Here is a 21351-nt window from a genome sequence, read left to right as displayed (position 1 = left end):
AATAAACTGTGGTAGGGCTCAGTACTTTTATTAGCTAATTAAACATTTGCTGTTTTGAGAGAAATGCTTTTGGAATGAACACAGACACACACACCTGAATTTATAACAAAATTCATTCTTTATTTTTGCCATGTGGAAAGGAGGCACATCTGGGAGTGGGTGGGAGAATGTGAAAAGCAGCTTTTCCAATTGCTTAAAAAGGAGTTTGAAGTTTATTTTTGAGTGAAGTGGTTAGTTTAGGAGAGAGCTCAGCAAGTTCTGAGCTAGACAGGTTTTCCCATTGGTTTACTGAACCTGAAAGAGACACTGATTTATAGGAAACGTGTCTTGCAAGTTCCAGTTCTTGGCTTTCCCTAGATACCAGTGTCATAACATGCACTTATTACTAAATAAGACCACCATCTGCAAACATCACCCTGTGGAATTCCTTAGGCATCCTACAGAAAAACGGAGTTTTGGGTCCATCTTCCCTTAAAATAGAGCCTTATCTCCAGAAGCATCACTTAATCATTTTGCTAAAAACCTCCCTGTTCTTTGTAAAATTCATGAAATAGAAAACAAAATTTGAATAAACGATAACCTGCTGAGCCACTTACATTCACTGTTGTAAATGAAGCTCTAACTTTGTTTTTTATCTCTAACAGACAAACAACAGAAAGGTGAATTTGCCTTAGAGGGCTACACCATCAGAATGAATAATAGCCTTCGGAAGGATGCAAAGAAAGATTGCTGTTTTGAAATCTCTGCTCCAGATAAGCGCATTTATCAGGTTGGACTTTTTTATGTTGACTTGAAATTTAATTGATAAAACTGTAACAATTTCAGTTACTGAATTAACATTTCAGTGAAACAACTGTCACTGACATCTTAATGAAACGAGGAAACTCTTGCTTGCTTATATTGTATATTCATATATTAGGAAAAAAATCTGATTAAACATACGTACGCACATGTTCAAATATTATCTTTTTGGTCAAGAGCAAGGAAATCTATCATCTTTATCTATTGGTCATTTCAATATCAGCATTTAAATATCTATTGTATAGCATGTCTGTGTGATTTCTTGGATGAATTAAATAGTAAAAAAAAAGTTAAAATATGTATCAGTGTTAAATACATATTGTATTGGTCATGGCTTTTCAAGGAAAACTTACGAAAAGGCACATATCAGCTGTGCAATTCAGACATCTATCAGCTAGACATCAATATGGAATGTAAGTTTAATAAGTTTTAAATATCTGAGATTGTGGTTGAAAGCCAGTTAATTAAGCTGTCAGGTAGTGTGTTGGAGTCTGACAAGAACATTTTTAAGAAAACTGTACCCAGCAGTCTAAAGAAATTCATGGGTGTCTTCTAATTGTCAAGGGCAAATTTTGTTCATCAGTTCTGGCTTTGACATTGATGAAGAGAAGCAGCTTTTTTCTGCACAGCTGCCAGCTGCTGATCAGAGTTTCAAATCCATCATCCTCTCCTTCAATTACGTAAATTTGTCAAAATTAGCTGTACATTATAAGAAGCATCCTTGCAAGAAAAGTACCAGAAGACATGAAAAGAATTACTAATGGTTTCTTGAGGAAGTGACGAGAATGTTACAGTCCCTCTTTTTTATTGCTATTGAAACTGTAGTTGTGTTTTTGTCATTACTGCTAGTAGTTATTAATAAACATCTAATAGTTTACAGCTGCCACTCCCAAAGAAGCAGAGGAATGGGTACAGCAAGTCAGATTTGTAATTCAAGGTAAGTCAGCCAGTAGAGCAATCACCTTTGTTGCCAGTACTACTTAGTGACAGTAGTTCTGTCCATTAACTTATCTGTCATGTTAGTACATGTAGTATTCCTACATGCCCAAGTTTTGAGTAGAAAGTCCTAGTTTTCAATTGTGTTGTAGCTTTTATATGACTTCCCTCTTTTTTCAAGATTTTTGTCTTTCTCCCAGAATACTATTTAGTTTGCAAGCTCTCCCTCATGCAAGCTCCTTCATATAAACTCTTCCTTACCCTTGAACAATGAAAAAAAAAAAAAGCAGAATGTACTAGAAGGAGCAAATTATAGAAGAATTGTGTTTTCATCTTGCATAATTTCTGCTTTGGCATTTTTTTCTACTAAATGTTAACTTTCTAAACTGCTGTTCCATAGATACAGGATCTACTACTATTCCTGAGGAGGAAGAAGAATATGATGATGTTGGACAAGTGAACGGTGAACTGACAGATGATAGCATTTATGAAGAAGTTAAAGGTATTGTTGAATTCTTTCTGACTTCATGACTTGTGATAATTTTGTCTTCTCTGCTTCTGGTTGGATAACTCTGAGTGGCTTAAAGTAAGTGAGTAAAGTAACACAACGAATAATAATACTTTTAGTTTTTGGATTTTGCTATGACATTGAAAAAATAATATCTTCAGTTCTGAGTGAGAACAATTTAGTTTTCTTTAGCAGGGGCATCAAAATAGCACAGAATGTCTAAAAGTGAACTCAAGGGACTTTCGGCTCATTAACATTTTCTGGTATGCAATTTTTTTATTAAAAAATTGAAAAGCTTTGCAGCTTTTTCCACCAACTTGCCCATTATTTTTTCTTTATTCATTTTGGTATTTGTGGTAAGGAAAAGTTCTCTATCATTCCAAATGCTACCAGCTTCTGCCTAATACATGGTATTACAATCCTGCAAGAAAGCAATGTGTGTGTTTGAAAGGACTCTGGAAATGAACTGCAAAGAAAGCAACATGAGTAATGACAATGTTATGTTTCATGTTTTCCAGCATAGCTATGATTATACAGAAACTTTTTAATTGTGGACTTTCCAATGTGTTCAAACGATTATGGCTCTAAATGTCCAACTGTATCTGTCAGATGGCAAAACAAAAGAAAAAGAACTTGGCAAAAATTCTTGGTTATGGACATTCAAGTACTAGGAGAAAAGTGACTGTTCCTTAATAAATTTTAAGAAGCTATAAAAAAATTAAATTTTCAGTTATCATTAGTTAACAAATGATACTTTAAAGTGATATGACAATTCATAATCGCTTTATATGAAATAGAGTTCTATACCCCTTGCTGTTTGGAGCAGTGCAATTATCAGCAATAATTTGGGAAGAAAAATTAGTTGTGTCATGTGATGCTGACTGACTTTCTGTATCTATTAGGTAGAATTTTCTGACTGTTGGAGAAAAGAACATTTTACACTTTGTCTTGATTTCCAATTTAAGGCCATTTCAGTGAATAAAGGGAGAAAAAACAAGTGTCTCATGAAAATGAATACCATAAAATTATAAGATATAAAATTATATATCTTTAAGACCTGGTTTTTTTTCATTGTTCCTTATCTTTGAATTGTACCTAGACTACTTCAACAAAGAATGCATGATCTACTGAAATGAATGCAGTGTGTCATGCATGCTAAAAAACTCTCTGCAGTGAATATAAAAACTACATTGCAGGGCTTAATCTTATAGCTACGAGATACAGCCAGACCTTGTTATAGTGCTTTTTGGATGCTGAGGTTCGTACAGAAAGTGGTCTTGTATGCTTGCTTATGCTTTTGTTTAAGAAGCTCTACATATATCCTGGGATAAATTACTCTGGTTTTGAGCTTCACTTAACTTACCTATTCACTTTAATGTCTAATAGTAAGGAGATCTGGAGCAGTACTACATAAAATACTGGGAGAAGGACATTGGTTAATATAGACTTTGAGTTCTTTGCTTTGAGATCTGTCTTTGGAGAATTGCTGACTTGGTGTGATTCTGCAGGAATTTAGAGTATTTTCATTTACATCCTGACATTTTTATGTCAGTTTTCCAGGAGCTGTTGTCTCCTAATGTGGCTAATAAACCTGAAATGTAACATCACAAAGAAATCTGGTTTCAGTTTTTAGTTAAATTAATTCATTTCCCTGTGATCTTGGAGTGTGCTTCATTTTCATGGTATCAAGTAGGAATTACCTTCCTTTATCTCATACTTTTTCCATCTCATCTATTTGAATCGTCAGCTTTTCAGGAAAGACCATTTTACCTTTTACAGTGGAGTGCTTAGTTTTGACTGTGAAGTGTTGAACTAAGTAAGTGAAAATAAAGTATAAGTTTGCAATAGATTTTAGGTGATTAGGTAGTCTTTTTTATCTTCCATAAATGTGTTTTAATAATCATATCCTTAAATGGAATTGCAGACTTAGGGCTCTGATGCTTTAGACAGTCCTTCTCTTCTTAATCCATATCATATTGAAGAGTATTAGATGAAATGCTAGTTGACAAACCTCACAGGAGTAGGCTGTATTTGTTTCTTGTATAGTTGTTCATCTAAACTTAGTGGAAAAGAGTACATTCCAGTTTGGTCTCGTCTCCTTTAATTAGGCCTGATTGGTTGCATTTAATTACAGTTGGCTGTCCTTTCTGTTTTCCCAGGTAAGTGAATTACTCTTTCTTCCTTTCATGGTCAAAGGGTGGAGCATCATTATCCCTGCTGTTACCTGGTCTAATAATACAGAACAAATAAAAAATTTGGAATGCCTGCTAAGAGAAAAGAAAAAAATTATTTGTACAGCTGCAAAGCCATGCTAAGCTCTGGAATGCAGAAGGCAAATATGCTAGATCCATGTGAAGAGGGAGAAGAAATTAATCTTCACTTTGTTTTTATCCTCAAAGCATATACATGTTAGAGGATTCTAAACCTCTGTTTTCACAGATCTACTAGCTTTATAAATATTGAATTTCAGGTGCACAGCTCATTGTACCGTATTATCATTTATTTGGTTATAATTTGCATTTTCTCAAGTAAGTAAAATTTTGCATTTTGGTGGTTTTCCAGTGTTTTTATGCCAGCATTTCAGAAGGAAATTAAGCCAGTTCAGTTGATAATATTTCATTTGGTATTTGAATAAAGAGTTTTTGGATTAAGAAGAGGATATGGAAATTCTTGCAGTTTTGAAAATTGGGAAATTTAGAGAACTGTTGCAGTAATCAGGACTGACTCTGTATTCTCTAGCTATCTCATTGCTTGGCTATTTTTTTTCTCCTGCTTGTGACAGAAGACAGTATAGATGAATTTTCCAGGCAGAAGCTGGGTAGGTTCAAACCAGTATCCAGAATGGTAACAGTCTCTTAGCCTAAAGCATAGATTTTGGTGGTACACATTTTGTACTGTCTGCTGGCAGGTTGATAGCTGGGAGGGGTACAAAGAGATGTGTGAAATTTAATCTTTTGATCTGTTAAGTCACTTTCTTCTTTAAGAGCATATACAAATTTCTGTTTACCCTAGAAGGATGATTTTCATGGTTCTCAGTATTAGTCAGTGTTTCACTGTGGTTATTCAGGTAAAGTCAAAAACATCAGAACTTTCAAAAAACTCCCGACTTGTAAAACTTCCCTTGTAAGATCCTTCAGGAAAAGAAATCTTTATACTGCCTTCAGCAAACTAGGCTTTAGTCTTATTGATTTTTAATAAAATCATGGAGGAAAACTCGGTTAAGCAAAATTAAAAATATTGTTAGTAAAGGACCATTTTTCTTAATTAGCTATTTGTTTTCTACCTTAGTACACTACATATAATTTTGCAGTCCACAGCTGAATGTTATAAACTGTAGCATAAAACAGCTTGTGAAACTGTAGTATTAAATAACTCTGTGTTCTGGGTAGAGCCACATTGATGCACAGTTTCTAGCTTAGTGGTGTTTTAAACAATGGAGTTGTCCTTGTCATAAAAGAGAAAACATGCCAGCTTTAAAGTTGTTCCCGTCTGTTACAGGCCTTGAAGACAGGCCTTGTTTTTATTAACTTGAGGTTTTAGTGACATAATTTTAAGGGCCTTCAGTAGTGTCTTGTGTGGTTTCACATCAGTGTGGAGTACATACCCAAAACTGCAATGCTAACTACTGCCTGCCACCTTAATCCTTTCTTCAACCTCAACTCAGTTTGTGTCCTGTTTACCACACTCTGGCACAGTAGGAGAAAAGAGGTGTTAATCTAAGTTAACATATTTACCTTAATTTTCAATTTTGTGTTGGCTTTTCTCTTCTGTTCTCTTTCTCTTCACAAACTTGGGTTACAGCAGTACTTTCCACAGTATACAGTAAAATTTCCATTAAAATTATTCTAAAGATAAGTTTTGATTCTTATTTTGGTGGTGCATATTTGGTGCATGGTGGTAAAACCTGCCCTTACAGAACACGTAAGGTTGAAAATCCTGAAGCAATGTAATGGGACACAAGATTGGCATTGTGGCTGTGTGCCATCCCTTCTTAGCCTGTCCATAACATGGAGAACTTTCAGGTGAGAAGGAGGTAAGGATGGTGAAATTCAGTGCTGTGGTGATCTTCAGCCAATACAACTTGCATCAGTTTTTAGTTTTCTATAAATTAAATTTTAGGATTGATTCAGTCTCCGATTGGGCAATGGATGATGGGAATGGAAACCTGGCTTTTGTCTTTTGATTCCTGCTATCAATCCTTTGCCAAACAGTTTGGTCAAGCCCAGGTTTCTGGGCAATAATTCTGTTTTGCAGTGTAGTTGGAAGCTTAGGTAGGGAAACTATGAAACTAAGGCAAAGCCCAGGGAAAGGTAAGAAATGTCGTAATTTCCATGCAATAGAAAGTGTGCTGTGCAAAGAAACACTTTAATTTGTTTACTTATTTTAAACAAAGCATGTTAAATAGTTTTTAAAATTATGTTAATGTTGTTCCAGAACATTTCTGACATTGAATATGAAGGTAGGGAATGATCATCCTTTTTCTTTCTTATGGTTGTCTTTTTAAGCAGCTTTGATGCTTTATTTCTTTCTAACAGTAAACTGCTGCAGTTAGACAGCATAATTTAATACCATCTTCATCCTCTCTTCTTGCTGGACTGCTAGAGTTTTGGAGAAGCAACTTCTGTTATGATATACCCTTTTCATGAGCATGAAGTTGGGGGGAAAAAAGAACATGATTTCTGATTTACCTTTTCTTGGGAAGAGGGAAGTAATAATTTTGTAGTGGAGTTTGAATGTAAGTTTCATCTGTCAATCATTGAACACTCATGGCAAATATTTGTTTTCTCAAGATGTAGTGTCAGATATATTGACTTTTTTTGACACTAGAAGTGAAGATTTCACAGCACTGTGTTAATGAAAATTCTTTTTCATTACACCTTTGCTTCTTTTAGAGTTTTCGGTATAGCACAGTCAGGTTATGTGGGCTAAAACACAGCGTTTGATGCCAAGCAGTCCCAGTTGTGTATTACAGCTGTATAATCAGTTCCTAAATCCAGTAAGCTTAAAGGAAGAAACTGTTAATTGGCCATTGCAAACCAGCAGAGTAGGTTTAAGTCAGCAGACACAGGTGATTATGGAGCCTGAGATGTTACCTGTAATCATTGCTGTTAAGTCATTATATTATATGTCTTGGCATATGGTCCAAATTCCTCCCTTTATTGCTTGCCTTCAGTAGTTAGGGAATTCTTTACTTCTTGTCCAGAAGTTGTATTTAATGCTGATGAGCTATAATTTGTTTTTCTTCCACAGAAAGAATTCTAACTGCTTTTAATTAGTAAGATAAGCTTTCAGAGTAATTTCTGAAAGTTTTTTGAATAATTTCCATGAAACCACTTTCCAGATTCAAGAACACAGCAATGGATTTTTTTCCTTTTAAAACAGTGAGGATTCTTCAATCTTTTTTCTCAAAAATTCAATCTCAGTGTTCTTAAGAAGTATTTTTGCTTGTTTAGCCATTGTATCATTGTATATATGAAGTATTTTTGCACATACTGTCTTGCTGATAGTGGAGTACCAGAATAATGACAAGGGGGTGCCACAGGGCTTATTCAGTTTGCTGTAGTTCACAAGTAATTAAAGTAATACAAAAACAGTGAAAAGCAGATGTGAACTACCTTTTAGTGTCAGAGAGTAATAAAGAAAGAATTTTTTTTTTTAGGTCCAAGAAGTGTCAGCCATGGAAATCTCTTTTAACTGGATATTGTTGAATCCCAACAGCTTTGATGAAATGGAGCCCTGTCTGAATTCTGTCACTCTGGCTTTTGAGGCAGTACTCATACGGGATTTATATATACCTTGAAGTTGTCCTTCAGCTAGTGCTGAATGCTCACGAGACATGAGTTATGAATCTGGATAAATATTTAAAGACATTGCATCCACAAGGTGAATGAACTTGATACCTGGAACTCAGCTTTTGTTTGCCACAAGAGCTTGGGTATTATCTTCAATTACTCTAATCCTCCATCTAAAGAGGGAGCCCTTCTTTCTATTGATGTTGGGTGTCAGTGATGGAAGAGGAGGTAAGACAATCTGGTGTAGCTGAAAAGAAGGAGATGTCCATTGAGTGGGAAGTGGCAGCTCTTTGTAAGGAAAAATAAGGTTCACAGGCTCTTCTGCATTTCTTTTAAAGCGAATATAAAGTGGCCGTCTGTGAGGAACAGGTGGCCCATAGCTGTCAGAAAGCCTACTGTCCATGGTGCAATTCAACCCCTGCTCCCTCATCACACACATTTGCAAATGTGCAAGTGAGGAGGCCAGTAAAAGTGGAATAATAGCTGAGTATTCATACTTAGTCTGATTTGCCTGTGAGAGGTATATTGAGTGACTGGTCTCAGGGTGGATTTGTCTACTGATAAATACTCTTAGAAAAATGTTCTTTATTTAGTGATATACATCTGCAGAAAATTTGGTCAGTCATGAGATTCAAAGCAGTCAATTACAGTATCTACAGTAAGTGAAAAGTGTGTGCTATTAAGTATAGGTATTTATTCTCCTCTCTTTGAACTGCATGTGAGACTTCATAGTTTTCAGATGTTTCAGCCTTCATAGATTTCAGAGTTTACAAGTGGAGAAAAAAAAAGGTGATCTTCCTGATGTGGTCAACTATTAGAATAAATTGAAGGAGTTCATGTTGGAAAGGCTGTGTGTATCAAAGTCTCAGGTTAGCAAAACACTGAATTTTATTTCTGTATTTCAGAAATTAAAAGAATAGTACCCTAAAATCCAATCAGGCCAAAACACCAAACAAAACCAAAAACAACAAAAAATGCACCACTAAATAAACCAGGCTTTATTGTCTAGTGGCATTTTAAAATTTACTTGCTTAAAATTAGAAGGCATATCTAAAATGAGGCATATAATCATACTCTTCTATGTACAGAACTGCTTCAAAAACTAATTAGCACACAACTTATTGAAATGAATTTACTTGTTGAAAGAAGATATTTTATTGCAAGTACTGATCAGTAATTTTTATACTATTTTCTGTCTACTAGCGTTAAACAACGTTTGACTCTATTGATTTGTAAAACCAAACTGATGTGAACAGTGTATGACAGAAACTGTTTGCTATTAAGAGATAGAATCCTGTCTCAGAAAAACTTGTCATCCTGGTAAGAAAAAATCACACAAAGTAATTTTATTTCTCTCGTAGTTTTTTTCAGTGTTGACTCTGTCTCTGACAGTTGGCTTCATGTCAAATGTGAACAAAGCTGTGTTATGCATGCATGTCTTCAATGGGTTGTGGACCCAAAGTATGTTTTTTGAAAACAAACTTTTCTATGGTGGCACTGTTTTTATCTAATTAAGAAGCAGTGCAGTACACCTAATGTGAAGCATTCAGAAAAAATGTCTTGTCATGTGAAATAGTTTATTAACCATGAATTTGAGGAGTTGCTGCATTTTAGCAAGTTCAAAGTAAAATGTCAATTTTATTACATATATTTAAGAAAACAGAAATAAATATTGGGCTTATTCGACTGCTTAGGCATAAATGTAATAAATACTATATAGATAGATCAAAGAACCTTAATTTTTTGAATTTGTGATGAATGACTGCATATCAGGCTATTAAAACCATTAGATAGAGTTTTTTGAGAAACGAGCAACCAGAGGTTATATGGTGCCTCAGGCTATCGCTTCTCAACTTTTCTGGTTTCCACAAGGTAGCTATTAAAGAACTATAATTTGTACAACTGAATTCTCAAATAAGACCCAGCAAGGTGGGCTCTAAAGGCTGAATTAATCATTCTGTTGCTGTAGATACAAAGCTCTGATTTGAATTTTTTGCCTAAAGAAATGCATCAGCATAAATCCTTCTGTACATGTCTTCTCAGTTTGCTACTCACTTTTCTTCCCACTCCTTAAAATGGAGGAATTAGCCAAACAAAATACTACCAATTAACCAGAGCTTTGTGAGTTTTTCTGGCTGTATGCATGTATATCTGATTTGTTTGTGTGTTGCAGGTATTGTATTTGCAATAGATGCCGTGTTTAGTTTACATATATATAAAGAAGGTAACATAGGGAAAGGCTGCTTGTTTCCTTGTCTTGGCTGCTGCTCCCTGGACTGGGTACAAGTTTTTGAAAGAAGCAGGATGGTTTCTCCTAAGAAAGGAAAACAGTCAGCAGGGTCCCGCTCCTAGACCACACAGTGGACCAGGCAGAGAGGGCAAGATGCAGCAGTCTGCCGTGCCCTGGAGTAGAGAGAGGGATGCTCCAGGGAAGTGCAGGGTGCAGGCGCACAGATAAGCTTCAGCAGCAAAAGGGAGACTCTTTTCTTCAGAAGCCAGAAGAGACTGAGGAAAATTTTTTGGCCAGTCACTGAGATTTGTATTAGATGGCAAGATAGCAGCACAGTCTTCTTATCCAGAAAGGGAATGGTTCTCACAGTGGATGTTTTGGTTTAGTCCTTTTATTCTGAAGTCCAACTTTTCCTAGTAGATCTTATTTTCCTCCACCTAAAACCTCAGAGTTTGTGTTTTAATGAAAACTAGTTTGGGATCTCTGGAACTTACAATATCCTTAAAGAAGATGTTCCAGTACTTCCATCTTTGGGTTGTGGAAGCATTCTGTCTTAGCAGGCTGTAATAATTTTTCTGTCCTCGAATCTTAACATAAAACTGAAAATGAAAGGAAGGAATTGCATTTTCGAAACAAAGCATTATCTACCGGAAAGCCTGTGGATCCTAGCATGAGGGACATGCTTCCGTTGTCCCAAAATATACTAACTGAATTTATGTTCTTTGCATACCTCTCTCAAATTTTATTTCCTTAAAAATTAAGAATAGATATTAGGAAGAAAGACTTTGCTGTGAGGACGGTGAGGCACTGGAACAGGTTGTCCAGAAAAGTTGTAGATGCCCCACACTGGAATTGTGTTAGGCTGGGTTGTATGCAGCTTTGAGGAGCCTGATCCAGTGGAAGGTATCCCTGCCCAGGGCACGGGGGTTAGAATGAGATGATCCTTGAGGTCACTCCCAACCCAAATGATTGTATGATTCTTTGATAAAAAGTGACACATTTCTCTTGGTAGATGTTGGACATAATTTTCAGATAATTCAGTAAACAAAAGTTTAACATGGATATGACTTTTTTATAAGGTCCATACAGGTCATAAAACCTAGTTCCTGGATAAACTCCCTAGCTCAGGCATGCAGTACAAGTAGTGCTCTTCCAGTGCAACTGGGACTGTGTTTTATCTCTGGCATGGGAGCTGGGTAATCCAAAAGTACTGGCTCTGAGTGAATTCTACTAGTATGGGACTCTAGAAGCCATGGGTTCTTTTGAGATACAACTGCATGCTAATCTCACACTGACCTGGGGAGCTGCCTGGGGAGCAGTTGTCATCTCCTGTTTATGAACTATTGCCATATCCCAGTGTCCTACTTCTCTCTGAGGTGCACTGTGGTATGTGGCATGTAGGGCTAGTAAGGCTAGTAAGACATCCAGAGTGGCCAATCCCAGTATAGACCTAATGCAGGAGAATTGAGGAATGGGATAGTATTTGTAGAAATTAATACGGGAATGTTATCCAAAATATGGTACATGTAAACAGTCTGCATTGCAACTATAATTTTCTGTATTTTTCTGATTTAATCTGATGCTAATGAATCATAGCAATAAAATTTTCACTCTAGTTCATCAGTTTAATTGGAGAAAGGATTTAGTGTAGTTGATATGATTTCATTTAATAGTCTGGACCATAAACAGTGCAAAGTGGCAGTAGTGTGGGTTTGTTGCTTTTAATGAAAATACTTAAAGGGTGAAAACTGCTGAATTTTTTTTTGTCAATGTGCAGTTAGTGATCAACACACGGAATACAAAAATGTCTTGGCATAACATTTTTAAAGGAGTTACAAGAGAAGCATCTGGGAGCCAGACTTTTCTTGTGGAAACATGCCAACAACTGTATTGTGTTTCCTTTCACTGAAGTGAGCTATGCCTTGTCTTTTGTCCCTTTTTTGAGTAAGTTCAGGAATCATACTATAAATTTGAATACATTAACCCTGCAGATTATTATAGGATATTATGTGGTTTAAGCAAGATGCTTTCTTTTTGAATTCTATGTATGTAAATATTATGTCAAGTCCCATTTATCACAATTAAGGATATGTAGTTTTCAGAAATGACTTTTAAATTTAAGACTTGCTGCTGATCAGTGATTATGAGAAACTTTACTTGACATTTACAGACTTTTCTATCATATAAATTTAAGCTTGAGAAATGTAACTGCTGTACACGGTTGTCAAATAACACTTTAGTACACAATCATACAGTATAGATTAGTTAATTGAATATTTGATTGCTAAATGTATTTACATTGGGAACTATTTATATTTTCTATGTAGATTTTAATAGCCACCACATTTATTTTAGCAAAACATTTTAATAATAAGGTTTATAAAATGTCATGTTGAACACTTACACTATTTACATAGCTAAGAGCTATTACAGGTTGAGAGAACAAACAAATTCATTTTAGTTACAGTGAATTCATATAAATCTTTATCATGTTTATAAGAATATACTTATGTACATGCTGCACATATTTAGGCCAGCAATCTCTAGCACAGATTCCTATGAACCTACAATAGAACCGTGGAATAAACTTAAAAATTGTTTGTTTTGTCCTTTTGAGAAACTAATTTGCATTCTGTCCAATAATTACAACTATTTTTTTGGTTAGGGTGAGGAGGAACAGAGAAGAGAGCATTTTTTAATCAGCTAAATAATTAGATGAGCATGTAGAAACACTAAACCCCAAAAACTCTCCTCTACATTGTTGAGATCTGTTAAGGATAGTATCATAAAGTATTTTATTCTTTCTTTAAGTGTTTAAGTATAGATTTAGGTAGGATGCCTATTGCCTCAATTTGCTGTGTCAAAATTAAGACTTTAGCAACAATTTTAGATGTGGAGCCAAAATTGTGCTTTTGTTGAAATTTCACATTAAACTGTATCTTCAGAGATGCCTCTGTTCAGGTGTGGAAGTTGTTATCTAATACCTTAATCAAAGAAGTAAAGGTAACCTTTTAAAAAGTACCTAATAAAACTTCAGGTATTTATAATGATCTGGATTTTGAAGTCACAAAATTTTCACCTTCTTTGATGGCCCATCAAATATTTTTTTTATTTCTGAGTTTAATATATTCTGACCAGTTTACTCAGCATATAGGGTTAGACAAGATACTTGATTTCTGACAAAAAAAATCCCTGAAGTAGTGACTTTATTTGTAAATAGAAAGTGTCTGTGAATAGGAAAACAGGAAATCAATGAATGAGTTTCTGGAAGTGGATCTCTGTAATTTCTTTTATTCTTCATTATAATCATTGTGTGCATATCCACGATGAACTTGCTTGTGATGACCTTTATCTTTTCTCTTGAGAAGAATTACTATTATCAGGTCTTTCTTCATGAGGAAATAAAAAGGTCAGTGCAAAATCCCTCCCTTATTTCTATGCAGTGCGCATTGCACTTTGGCATATTTGTATTGAATTTTATTAATGATAATTAGATAATTTTGTCAAATAAATTTTAATATTCCAAAATTAGGCATTCTAGATGGTCTTCCCTGGTAGGTACTCCTGCTTTTTCTGCTTTTTTTCTACCTCCTGTCCTCCCAAGCTTGCCATTGGTATAACTGAGATTTGACATGCTTCTCTTCCTCCTAGTTCTGTCTGACTAGCAATTTTTTCCTACTTTAACTTCGAATTGACAAGCTCTTTATTCTTTCGCATCTGTGTTACCCCCCCACCCCCCCAAAAAAAAAAAGAGAATGCAGAGAATGTAAAATATTGCATTTTGTTTGGTTTGGTTTTAATCAGAGATTTTATATTATTTTTTCTTTGGAAGACTAGTACAAGGAACTGGCCAACTAAGTTGAATTGAGCTGTCACTCAAAACATGACTGAAGATTGCTTATTTGCAAGGAGAGCTCCAAGCAGGAAGCTGACTTCATGAAATCTTAATACATTCATAACTAGGATCGGGAATTGCCTGTACCTCTGTGGATTGTTCAGTTGTCCTGCTGAATTTATTCTGTTCAGTTGTTCAGGTGACTGAGAATATTTTTCCTCCCATTTTGATAGTTTTTTCTTAAAACCTGAAGGGCCCCATGAAGCCCTGGAAACAGCAACTTTCATACTAACAACTTCTGTGTTTGATAAATGTACAAAATTGTGGGGTCTGAAGAAGATATTGGCTGTGACTACAGAATTGGGCAAAGGCAGGCAAGCAAAGGTACTGCAATACTTGGTACTGGGGAAAGGAAAGAAAAAGAAAGAGGAAAGGTGTTAACATATATTCAGGTCTCAGCAAGTAGAAAAAGTAAGTAAAGCAAAGCATTCTCCTAGATTTCCTGAAAATTGGCTAAAGGCTGCACAGTAGAGTGAGAAGGTCCACTTTGCAGCAGCTGTGGATGACCTTGCCAACAATGCTTAGGGTCTTTTTTGTGTGAGACTAGCTGGTTTTCCTCCAGAGATGTATTCTTTGATCGCTTGTTGCTTGTTTTTTTCCAGTAAAATAGTGAGAGGCCATAAAATATCTTTCTGCTTTGAAAAACATGATTTTTTAATCCATTGTGCTAGTATAGTTGATGTGGATGGCTATGTGTGCGGTAATATAAGAGAAATGTGGTGTCTTTTTCACAAATGTATTTAGAAAGAGATTTTTTTTTTCCTCAAACAGTTCTCCAAGTGTACTAATTTCTTTCTGTTACTTCACTCTGTTATTATTCTTCATAGCAATAGTTACATGATCCAAATGTTATTCTGTTCAACATTAGAGAATTGCAGCCATAAAGTGTGTTTGCTATTTGTCCCTAGTGGGACTGGGAATTTTTTGGTTTAGTTTACTCTTTAGTTTAGCAAATACTGTAACTCCAAAATACTTTTCTTTGGAAGGGGATATTGTATCTACTTTTTGGTTTTGATTAAGCCAAACATTACATATGCTTAGATTCACTCGGTGATGCCACAGAAAGGTTGTTTTGAGAGAGATTTTTTTCTCCAGAAAATGTCTAAGTGACATTCCAGTACTCCCATGTCCCTTCCTCTCCTTCTCACCTCCTTTTCTTTCAGCAATGATCCCGAGTTAATTTACAACAAAATCTACCAACCCTTTCTGTGAGGATGGTGAGGTAACTTTCCCAAGGTCTTCTCAATAGGAGGCAGTGCTTCACTTTTAGCTGAGATGGTTTAGTTATTCAGATTGCTCAGACAACTGGGAGTGACAGTGGTGCTCAGTAGCACCTTTTAAAGATACAAGGAGTGCAATTGAGGGGAAAAAAGTGAAGGATTTCTCAGGGAATACAGGAAACCTCACATCTGGAGACTTGGCAAGATTTGGACAAAACTGAGTAATTTGAGCTAATCCTATTCTAGAAAGTCATTAGCTTCAGCTGTCTCACATGTGAGCTATTAAAATGCACAGGCCCTTCTAAACTGCTGCTGAACAGTTTAGTGTGCAGTACCAAAAGAGACCAAATGCTGTTTCCTAGAAACCTGATCTAGCTTTCTGAGTTAAGAGTAGGGTGTTAGACTGAGCAATTTCCACAGGTCCCATCTGTGCCACAGTATTCCGTTATTCTAGCTTTTTCACTTTGTAAAGCCAGTGCTACTTATTCAAGGCCATTGGGAACTCAGGATATTGTTAATATTAATAGCAGACTTCTGTTACTGTCTACTGGTTGGGCAGGGTGGTGTGTATATTTAACCTCACTTTAGAATTTAGATAATGGCTATTTTCAAAGACCTGGTTAAAACTTGTGCAAAAGTGTTAGTTGGAGGTCCGATCCAGTTTAGCTGGTGGTATATCTGAATTAAACCTTTTGCCTCCATCTTGGAATCAGACTTGGATCACATGTGTTGGAAGAAACTTGGGTTAGGAATTGGCATGGGTTGTCCTCAACTAAAACCAAGGCATCTCAGTTTGCATATTATTTTTCTTTAGGATGTATTTTTATATTGTTCATAACCCAGAGATCTCCTTCAGTATTCTCTTAGAATACAATTCTGTATTGCCTGTTTCCCATCATATTTCCGAATTCTGTGACGACCATTCAGTCAGATGCAACTTCTTTTCCTGCTGACATAGGTTGATGTCATCTTGTCTGCAATCCCAGTGTTTAGCCTGTGTTTGGGTGACCCATTTCTATCACTGTCTCCTCTGCTTGTGTTGTGGAAATTGTTTTTTTTTTCCCCTCACATTTGCCATGTAGGAATATAACCTTTTTGTTTGAGCTGTTGGGTGGTAACTAGGTGACCCATAAAGTACCAACGAAATGTCCTCTCTTCTGTCATGGTGAGAAGTTCTTATGTTTGTAATCTCTTCTCTAGCAGACAACTTGTTTCCTGCTTCTCTCACTGTCCTGGAGGCATTTTCATTCTCAAGCCATGCACTATTGTATAGTCAGATGGAACTTTAATGAAACAAGAATCTGTCTCCCCCTCTAAGCTGCCCCCAAGAACTCACACCATGGTTACACAATACCACCTTCAGCAGCCTTTTCCAAGCTGTTTCGTTGTTTACAGAGTACACCAGGCTGATAATGGGAATGCAGGGTGAGGTGAAATGTCAAGGAAGCTGTGTGTAAATCTTTCAGTAATCTGCCATGTCCAAGAGGAGCTGGGGGAAAGGAACAGATCTCTGGGATATATTGGAGGATTATCAGAGTTAGAGTTTTGCAAATTAAATTTGATGATCTCTTTGTACAGAGAGATCTGTCTCATATATAATGGGTGAATCTGGAGTCTAAAAGAAGATACCAGAAATGAAAATCTCTGCCATTATAAATACACACACACACCAAGGCAATTCAGCCTGTTGGATTTTTTATCAAGCTGGTTAGGCTAAAACCCTGTAAGACTTCGAGTGAAGTGTATAGGCCTGTACAGGTGTGTGTATGGTGAGAGTGCTGCAGAGGACCCCAACCCCAAGGCTGGGGAGCACTGGCTTCAGGTAAGGCAATTTGCTGGCCCTGCATAAAACAGGGTGTTAATACTTACTCCTTTGACCCCAGAGGGTCACTAGCCCTCACCACAAATGCTAGCAGAAGGTGTCAGTTTGGCCAAATTATAGAAATAATTCTTATTCTTAAATTTTGTGCATTTATTGCTCCTTCTCTGGAAATATTAAATGTTTCTCGGAACAAATACTCTTGTTTTTAAAAAAGTCAGTTCTTGCTCATTTTAAAAAAAACGTTGTAGCAGGATTGATTTATGTTCCTTATTAGAGTAATAATCCATCTGTTATGGGGGTGAGTCACTTCATATAATTACAAATTTGGGAGAGAAAAGGTCTTGACTCTTTCCCATGGCAAGCATTTATTTGGGTTCAAAAGTTCTTGATTGCGTTTGTGCAAAATTATTATTTGGTAGCAAAAAAGCAGTAGGGAGGAGTAATACTCTTGGTCTTAACATGCCATTCTTTCTTTTTCTTGGGCCAAACAGTGTAGACCTGTGATATGCAGTGTCAGCAGACTTCATGTACACACCTGGTTTTTTGCATGCATCTGTCCTCCCTGCCAAGCACAATAGTAAAGACACTGTGTGATTTTTTAATTGATTATTTAATAATCCAAGTGTTTTTGTGGGGGGTCTATTTTACATGACCTGTTTGTATGCTTACAACCTTCTGACACTACAGTGAGATTTCAAATGAAGAGACATGAATGTCATTACAAGTGTGTGATTGCTTGTATCATTATGAAATAGATGAAAAATTAGTTCACTGCAGTAGTTTTTTATCTGAGCTGATCAAAACATCTTTCAGTGATTTTGCTAACAATATGTGATTGGAATAATAACTTCACTGGTTGTTGTGCTCCATGCTGCAGCCGAGAGGCATGTAAATACAAGCTGCTTATTTGCAAGAAGCTTCCAGATTTGCAATATGATTGCTATGGAAACCACACAATGAAAAGCTTATAACCATCTGTGTGGTTTGGTAGATTTTACTGCATAGCTGAGCTGGTTTTGTTTACTGTAATCAAAGCATTGAATAGAATATATTAACTCACAAACTGGGATTATTCAAGGTGTAAACTATTATTGTGCAATGACAGTGTGTCAGAAACTAGAGGACAATAGAATACCAAATAATAATGGCATTAAACTAGAGTCTAAAGTAAAAAGATGGTTAGGTAACATGTTAGTAGAAGAAACTGCTAAATTTATGCATATTTATCATGGAGATACCACATTCCATTGGAGGAATGCACTGTTCAAACCAAACTCTTATCTGTTTTATACTCAAGTAATCCAGTCTTTTTTCCTTTCTCCCTTCAAGAAAAAGAAATTGGAAGAAAAAAAAAATTAATGGATTTTTGTAAAAAACCTCAGCAAGTGTAGAATTCATTGTTCACTTTTAAAATTTTGTGGATGGTAGAATCATGTGTGATTGGGTTGTTATTTCTTTTTTTTTCTTCAGACTGCAAATTGAATAAGTAAATTATTTTCAACAACTTTCATGAACTAACTGAAAAAAATGTGTAACAAATATAGTTCCTTGTTACATTGTCACAAGAATTTTGTAGGTTGTTTGCTGTTAAGGTTTTTAAGTATCAGCGTAGTATGGAACATAATCTGTATATCAGGGTTTCTTAGGTTCTACAGCTCTGGAAGAGTTCACTGGTTTGATTAGTGTAGGTTAGTCTAATTTTGACATAGTGAGAAGCTAGAAAAGAGTATTTTCTCACTGCCGTGGTAGTGATGGTGTGAAGAAGATGTACAGAGGAAAAAATGGAACAGATTATTTTAAAGGTATGCATGACTCCTTATACACAGTATCTTAAAAAAACCCAGAAGGACTTCAACTGTATTTTTTAATTTAATTTTTCATCTTTTGACTCTATGCCATGTTGCAACACAAACTTTAGGATGTTGCATCAGACTGCAGCTGTAATTCCTGAGGTAATCGAGGTTGCTGTGTTTAAAGAACACCGCCTGCACATAGTTACTGCTTCAGGCCATAATACTTGAAAAGATGGATAAGAACCACAGGTATTTTTTTACTACCCTAAGCCAAGCCTACTAGAATTGCTCTACTCTGAGCATGATTGCATTAGCAAGTAATGTGGACCATTTGCAAAAGATGCGTAAAGCACAGCTTTGTGCCAAGGACCTGATGGTGTGCGTGTTTCAGAGGAGGTTTCCTGTGGAGTCACTTCAGCCTGGTACCATGAACTGAATGCCCATTAGCAGCTGAACCACCTCCAGGGGGCTTCTGGAGTGGCTCTTCCAGTCTAATTGTACCTGAAACTTTGTCCTCTCTGTGATAACTCTGTAGTGTAAGGCAAAGTGGGATTAGTAGGGATGGCTGAGATCCAAACCAGAATGCAAAGATGGACAGCTTTTACTTGAATTTGGCACCTTTTGGAATTCAAAGAGCTTTGATTCAGACATTTTCATATCTTCAGGTGTGGATCTGGTGAACTCTTGTTTCTAGGAAATAAATTTTTCAGGGGAATGCATATATTCTAAATTTTTTTCATGAAATCACAATGCAATCTACATGTATTCAGCTGTACCTTTTGAAAAAGTCTCTTCAAACCTCTGCTGGTGCTTTACTTTCGTTGAAATACCCTCTACTGAAGTCAGTCCTCACTTTAAGCTAGTCTGATGGCTATGACAATTGATAAGAGTTAAAATCCATAGGACATTCAGCACAACTGATTTAGGTCCAAACAATCAGTGACACGTAATATCAACATCTATTTAATCAAAGAATAGTATAATACAGTATGTGTTGGATGAAGGTGGGTTGTTCTGGGAAAAGGGGGCAATTCTAAAACATGGGGTACTACTCCCTGTGAGGGGTGTAACTGTGTTAGGGAACCCACAGAATGACAGTGCCTCCTAGTGCTCTGGACAGCACATAGGAATGCGTTTTTGCCATTTATGCTTCAATTGTGAGTTCTTAAAATAAACAAATGAGCATACTTGGAAATGTGTGACAAGTGTTAGTGCCAAGTAGGGGAATACATTTGAACATCTGAATGCAGTACAGAGTTCAGATTGTTTTGTGTTTACTGCAGCTTCAGATTTCTCCTGTTCTGTTGGTTTTTTTCCTGTTCTTTCCCCCCACCTTAGCTTAAAAGTAGTTTATATTCGTCTTGACCAGATTTTTAACTAGTCAAGATTCAGAGAACAAAAATTCTTGCTGGCTTAGTAGGGGAACATTTCAAAGCTCTTTGTAGAGTAATCTTATGATGTAATTGTAATATTTGTAGGACTATGTATAGAGGTTAGCAGCAATTATGCATACTCATTTCAACAGGTCTCCTCTTGTACTTTAAACATCTGCTTTAATGTTTGCAGGAACAGTCTTGTGGATAGATTAAATTTTTACAAGGCTAGAAGTCCTTTGAACTGTTGATATAAAATTCACTCTTTGTCAAAGTAAACGGGCAATTACATAAAAGTTGCACAATGAGGAACATTTTAAAAGCTGTGAGTTCTTTATCTGTTGTCTGTCATTAGTAAAACACCAAAATTAGTTGCTGAAATGTGTATCTTAAAAAAGAAGCTTGAGTATCTGTATAAGATGTGATGAGTAGCAAAGCCAGATAGTTTAAAGGTATTAAAAGCCCAATTCTTGTTTGAAAAGTGGATTTATCAATATACTATTTCCTCATTCAGTACAGCAGCCTTGTCAGTTTTGATATACTGTAAATGCCAAGATAAATTTGTTTCTACTTCCTTATGAACCTGAAGACAGAATACAGCTAAACACCTCATAGTTTGTTCCCCTTTTTACCTCATGAACAGAATTTTTTATTGTGAATGTGAGGAGTGGATCTGGTGTCCCTGTACTGAGTGGAGTGTGGATTTACAAAAGTGAGGGTCTGGACACGAGAGAGTTTCATGTCTGTGCCAGACAGGGATTATGGAGCACATCTTTTGAAATTCCCTGTGGGGATATCAGAGTGTTCCAAGTCTGCTAGCCAGAAAACATGCTTTAGAGCTCATCACTGCCAAGTTTTCTATTTTCTTGTCTCCTAAACTTGCACTAAGTCATTTGATAGAGTCTGGCTTGTTTAAAACTGTGGTCAGGAACAGTGGGCAGGAGCAGTGAAGGGCATGGCATCTATAGTGGCTGTGTTCCC

General features: G+C 36.2%; 1 protein-coding gene across 2 annotated transcripts in view; it reads left to right on the top strand.

Annotated features, from left to right (window-relative positions):
- The window catches only part of SKAP2 (src kinase associated phosphoprotein 2), a 119787-nt gene that overhangs the window by 79729 nt on the left and 18707 nt on the right, over window positions 1–21351 (top strand). For both annotated transcript variants that reach the window (XM_085050973.1, XM_085050974.1), the window contains 3 exons: window positions 645–769; window positions 1675–1738; window positions 2138–2239. In XM_085050973.1, coding sequence (XP_084907099.1) covers window positions 645–769; window positions 1675–1738; window positions 2138–2239 — 291 coding nt within the window. The remainder of the gene's footprint in view (window positions 1–644; window positions 770–1674; window positions 1739–2137; window positions 2240–21351) is intronic.

This window comes from Lichenostomus cassidix, chromosome 2, assembly GCF_008360975.1.
Source record: "Lichenostomus cassidix isolate B80296 chromosome 2, HeHo_3.0, whole genome shotgun sequence".
Lineage (NCBI taxonomy): Eukaryota > Metazoa > Chordata > Aves > Passeriformes > Meliphagidae > Lichenostomus > Lichenostomus cassidix.
The sequence above is the reverse complement of the archived record's forward strand: the minus strand, read 5'-3'. Positions and strand labels throughout refer to the sequence as shown.